The sequence below is a fragment of the Colletotrichum truncatum genome (assembly GCF_014235925.2).
Source record: "Colletotrichum truncatum strain CMES1059 chromosome Unknown Contig_0001, whole genome shotgun sequence".
Lineage (NCBI taxonomy): Eukaryota > Fungi > Ascomycota > Sordariomycetes > Glomerellales > Glomerellaceae > Colletotrichum > Colletotrichum truncatum.
Window position 1 is genome coordinate 1,368,442 of NW_027222398.1, and position 6,000 is coordinate 1,374,441.

Consider the following 6,000-nt stretch of genomic DNA (forward strand, 5'->3'; position numbering starts at 1 on the left):
AGTAAACAAACTACATGCTCTAGCCCCCAGGCGCTCCCCACCGATGAAGGCTCTCCACCATGCTAGGCCTACCTCACGATAGCTTCCTCCACTCTCTCTCTCTTCCAGGGACCTTCACTCAAGCACACCTCTCGCCTGTGGCTACCAGGTTGGAATTAGCTCCATCGTATTCCTCATCCCCACCCTTGGGCCGTCGTTTGCCTTGGCCATTTCCATGCTATTGCCATTGCCGTAGGCAGTACCGCCGAGAACCACATCCTTGGCCAAAAATAAAAACTGTTTCTTTCTCAACGTCCAACCGAAAGCTATCCTAATTCTGACGAGGGCCGAGATTCGTCAACTGTGGGGGGATCCATCGCCATCGACCTCCCCGACGGTCCAACGTGGACTCCGTCAACTTAGATCTATCCGGTGCCACAAGATAGGCCTGGAGAAGCCCCTCCTCCATGCTGCCACCTTGTCTTTACATCATCATGCCTAACCTCGCTCGAACGTTACCCCCTCTCGAGGACGATCGGTCAGCATTATTGCACCATACATTACAAACGTATGACCGTTATACAGACAAAGAAAACACCGCAATACCCCATCCTCTCTCTCTCTCTGTCTCTCCTCACGCCGGAATCGTCTTAGCATACATCCTACAGTGCCCAGTCCAGGCTCGGATGAAGATGCCTGGCCTCAACCCACCCCTGGTAGGTAAACTCCGAAGCCTCTCGGTTGTTCCGTCACTCATCCGTAGCCTCCAACCCATTCATACGGATAGAGACACAGGCACAAGCACAAGCACGCACACACTTACTCATCCACACCACCACCACCCATCACCAGCCCCATCCACTACTATCCTGAGCCACCCCTCGGGGGGGCACCGGCTTCTTCATGTCCTCCGGCCTCCCGGTACGGACGTATCGCTAGGGCCGTCTCTGCACATCCGCAATTGGCTCCCCCGTCGACAAAGCCCTCCGTAAAGTCAGACCACTTTATATCGGCCGATGATAGATAGACCTTCTCCTGCTCTCGTGTGTGTGTCTCGCTCCGTCCCGCTCAACTCACAATGGGAAACTCTGAACCCTCGTCGGCCGAAGACAAGGTTCCATCGTCCAACCTTTAGCATCTCCGTCGTCATCGTCGTCGTCTTCGCCGCCCGTAATGAAACAAGGAATGAAAGGGACGGGAGAACAGAACCCATCCCTTGACCTTCCTATACGTCGGCCGAAGCAGAAGCTCCCGCGTATAGTATGACCGGAGATAACCTCTTCAAAACCAAAACGCAAAGTCATCTCGATGACCTCCTCTCCTCTCCCGATCCACCACCCACCCCCTGCCTGACTGACCAGAATGATGAGAACTTTTTTTTTTCTTTCGCTCCCCCATCGACGGGGCGTATCTCCTTCTCCTTCTCCCCTACCGGCCGGAGAAGAACACTCGCGCCAAAAAAAAAAAAAAAAAAACCAACCGCATCTCTTTGGTTCGTACCGGCCGCAGAGGCAAAGCTTCGACGGAACCGAATTTTTCATGTCTTACCTTTTTTTTTTTTCCTTGTCCATCGCATCCTTCCTTTCATCATCAGAGACAAGAACGAGGTCCAGACCGACACAGTGGAGATTGACCTCTAGCCGTATCCTCATCAGATCAACCAAGACAAGTTTTTTGGGAGAACGATGAGACTTTTTGGTAACAAAGGGATCCATTAGCTATTTTGTGCTTCTACCATCAGGTGTATGCATATGTGCACACTCCGATCAAAATCACACGCATTGCTGATCTCTGCTCAAAAAATGGTTGGCCTTCTCCGTCCTGAAAGTCCAACCCCTTTTGAAAAAACCTTCCTCCCCCTTTCTTCAAGTCCGGCGTCCAAGCTGCTGTTGATGGGAACCCCCTTCCCGTTCAACCACAGCCTTATTTACAACAAAAAAAGTTAAAAACCTGTGCCAGTGCATCAGCCGCCTTGATCGGCGTGCCCCGGCGACCTCCCAAACTACAAATCAACGCCGTGATCTCGGGACGCCGCCCTCAATGCCAGAGACAAGAGTTATAAGTGGAACAGAGAGAAGTAAAGGAAAGCAATAAAGGGGAAAAAAGGAGATACCATTCCGTCTATGGTGTGATGCTTGTCATAACTCAGGATTCAGGGTTTATGCTTCCTCTCCTACGCCTGGCACATTATTACTGAACTGGCTGTATCGAGTTTGGAAATCTTCCGTGTACTGAGAGAGTGAAATACTCGACCCACAAAGGGCATGACCAGACAGCTACCACCGACCTGCCGTAGTTTGGCAAGCCGTCCTCTAGGCCGTACGGTATCTACCGTCTGAAATGGTATAAATCATAGCGGGTCATATCTAGTGTTCGTATCCTGCACCACGCTGCCAAGGGCTGTCCATCTGGTTAGCATTTGCCGGTGATTTGTCACATCTTGAGTGAGTATCCTTACCTAGCGTTGTTCTGTTGCCTGTACTGTGCTGGGCTGGCATTGTTTTGTTGCCTGTAGTTGGCGTTCAGAGTCGACCCGGAACCGTTATAAGGGCTCGGCGTACGCGATGGGCCGTTGCCGTACGGGTGGCGGTTGTCAGCCGGGAAGAGAGGCACCGAAGGGTCCACAGGAGAGTGAGGTGCGTGGTTGCCCTGGCCACCAGCCCGGTTAACGGAGTGCTGAGATGGCGCGGCGGACTGAGCAGTGGACGGCGGCAGGGCGACTGCAGAGGGGTCGGCCCGACGGCGCATAGACTCGGATGAGATGGAGTCGTTATCGTCATCGAGGTCGAGACCCTTGTTGTAGTGAGCCTTGTCGCCTCTGGCGGTAGCGGCCAAAGCATCCAGCTCGGTCGTGGTGTTCAGCTGCGTCTGGGACTTCATGAAAGAAGCACGGTCATCGGCCATGAACTGGTAGCGGGCGTCAGGGTTCTTGCGGATGAAGCTCAAGGTGCTGCTTGCGATGACCAGGAGCAGGAGGATCAGAGCGAAGGCAGCGTTGGCAATGAAGAGGACGACACCGACGACACCGTTAACCAGAGGGGGAGCGCCAAAGACGTTGGAGAAGATGAGCAGGAAGATGGAGTTGAGGAAGTTCATGACACAAATGGCAATGTTGAAAGAGTTGGTGCTCTTGTCCATCCAAGGTCGCAGAACACTGGCAGCGATGAGGGCTCCGGCTTCGATGATGACGAAGGCAACCGCCTGGACTGTGCCGTGGCGCTGGGCAAAAGCAACGAACATGCTCTTGACAAGGGTGTAGCAAAGAACAGGGACAATGAAGTAGTAGGCCGAGGCACGGAACTGGACGTAGAGGAAACCCCACTTGTTGAGTGCCTGGGGATCCGAGAAGAGGATGTAGGCCGGGTTCCGGTGCATGGCGACGGAGCGACGGGCGATGCGGATAACCTTGGCGGCGGCCCAGCCGAGCGTAAGAGCCATGCCAAACAGGAAGAAGACGGCAAGGACGACCTCGGCCGCAGAGTCACGCTGGGTGAACTCCCAGAGGCAGAGAATAGACATCTGGGGGAAACCGATCAGGGTCATGCGGAAAAGAATACCCTTAAGAACGGTGAACCAGCCGTTGCGGAACTCGAGGAACTTCTCGCTCTTCATCCACTTCTGCCTAACAGCCAACTCGCAGAATCCCTTGAAAGCCGCTACAGCAAGGACGGTGAAGATGACGAAGACACAGAAGAAGGCCAGGCCAGTCATGAAGAGGTTGGTTGATTCAATCTTGGCCCTAAAGGCAACTCTTTGAATGCCGAAGACGAGGTAGCTACCGGAGGTGAGCTGTACGTTGGCTCGCTTAGCAATAGTGGAGATGCCGACGTCGATGCCGCGCTTGGCCATTCTAACTGCAGACATGGCCCGGTCGAGAGATCGCTTCTCCACCTGAACGGAGGTAGTCGTCAAAGAGTTGAGCAAGGTGGAGGGAGTGCCGCCAGTGGCTCGCTGGTACCAAGTGAAGATGTCCTGCATGAACTGGACACGGATGATACCCATAGACCACACAAAGTCCTGGGTCCACGATTGGACAATGGGGGGCAGGTGAATGCCGGTGAGACCCACAATAGCCTGAGACTGGAAGTAACCAAATAGAGAGAGGGTGTTGGCGGCAACGTGAGCGGCAGTGTTGGAGTGACCCAGTCCAGAAACGATGGCGGAGGCAATCAGACCCAAGCCAGCGATGATGGCAGTGGCCCACTTTACACCGATCAAGTCGACAGTCTTTCCGTTGGAAATGTCAGCCTCGACACAAGCCACACTCTGCTTGGTGTCGGTCATGTTGACGAAGACCTTGACAGTGGCGTCGAGATCGGGGATGTTGTAGGCAATTCCGGGAATCTGGCTAACGGCATCCTCACCAACTTGGAGGTTGAAGTTCATGGTGATCTTTCCAGCAGTCATGGGGCAGAGACCAGCGAGGTTAATGCTGCAGGGGTCGACAGTGCGCCTCATGAATTCGTAGCCGTAGACGGAAATAGCCACGTCGAAAACAATGCTTCCCTGGACGGAGGAAACGGCGACAATGTTGATGGCGGCACTTCCGTTGCTGGGGGTGAAGACGACGTTGAACAGACTGGCCGTGAAACTCGAGTCATCCTGGCAGGTGTTGAGGGATTTGGAGACGAGCATCTGCTCGGCAGCCATGACGGGAGTGGTGACATAGGACGCAAGAGCGCCCAGCAAGAGCAGCGGCTTCGCAAATGAGAACCGCATCGTAACGAGAGGGTTTGTCGTCGATACTGTCAAGGTGAGTAAGGAAAGGGACGATCCAGTAGCCGGCGAGTAGTAGTCGGCGGGATGGGCGGATCGGAGAGCGAGAGTGATGAAGAGAGTTCGAGGCCGTCTAGGTCGAGCGTATCATAGGAGTGGTTCACAGATCGTTCCAGACGGGATCGTGTTGGTTGGTGAAAAAAGGGAAGATGCGAGCAGAAGCGAAGAGATTGATGGTGGTCGCTCCAGTTGATGCTCTTGGGTCGCAGGGAGGCGAGGCGGCTTTTCGTGGCAGGGGAACAAAGGTGCTAGCGAGGGTTATCTGCCGACGATTCCACGGTTGGCGCGGTGCGACCGTTTGTTCTCTGAAGCCCCCTTTTACTTCACAGCGATGGAAACAATAGCGAACGGTCGAGGAATTGGGGGAGACGTCCCTCTCGAAGGCGCCGATAAGAAGCGGGTTATCGTCTCGAAATCGGTGTCGTCGTCAGTAATTGTCGTCGAGTGGAAAATGTCTAGACGGCAGGCGGGGAGGGGGGGAAAATGGAAAGGGTGGATTTGGACGGTTTTGTTGTTTGTGACTAGGAGATTGGGAAGGAAGGGAGAGGAGGGACAGCGATCGCCAAGCGAAGGTGGATGGGGGTAGGAGGAGTGATGAAAGGAGGCACTGCTTGGTGGTGGCCGCTGCAGATGGTGCGGACTTTCAGGGAAAACTGGGCATGGACAGGAGCCAGGGGCCAGGGCCAAATACGGGGATGTGGGAGGGGGGGAAGGAATCCCGCGCAAGTGAAGCGTGAGCAAGTGTGTGGGCAGTGGAACTGGACCTCTGTGGGTTCGTATGGTGGATTTAGATGTGCATGTATGGGACAGGGGTTATAACGGGACGGCGTAATTTCACTTTCTGGAGCAGGTGTACAGGTTTAGCACCCAGCAGAGTTGGGTGTTGGCAGGGCCAGACCTGGCGTCGTGGAAGGAAGGGAGTCAGGTCCCTTACGAAGCGCCCAATGGGACGGGAGGAAGGTAGTGCCTGCTATGCATTCTTTGGCGAGGCTGGATAAATACGATGCGGCAACAACGAGTGACTTTACTCGCCACCTGTAAGTGTGTGAGACATAGGTAGCCTGCCCGTACCACCACCCCCAAGACTGGGCTCAGCTCGTATTGTCTCTAACAGAGATACGAGCAAGCACCCATCGGACACAGAGCGCCTACGGTACGAGCGATGGTCGCCCAGACGAACATGCTGTGCTGACAACAATCCCTAAGCAGGTAGAAAGGCAATTCAAACTGTACGAATCAGCCAAG

General features: G+C 54.5%; 1 protein-coding gene across 1 annotated transcript; it reads right to left on the minus strand.

Annotated features, from left to right (window-relative positions):
* Positions 1–2,307: 2,307 nt before the first annotated feature.
* On the minus strand, positions 2,308–4,698 carry CTRU02_200329 (calcium-related spray protein; the record flags this gene model as incomplete). The annotated part of the gene is made up of 2 exons (XM_036718331.1): positions 2,308–2,379; positions 2,437–4,698. The coding sequence occupies 2 exons, from the start codon at positions 4,696–4,698 to the stop codon at positions 2,308–2,310; spliced, it is 2,334 nt and encodes a 777-aa protein (XP_036589331.1).
* Positions 4,699–6,000: the final 1,302 nt, after the last annotated feature.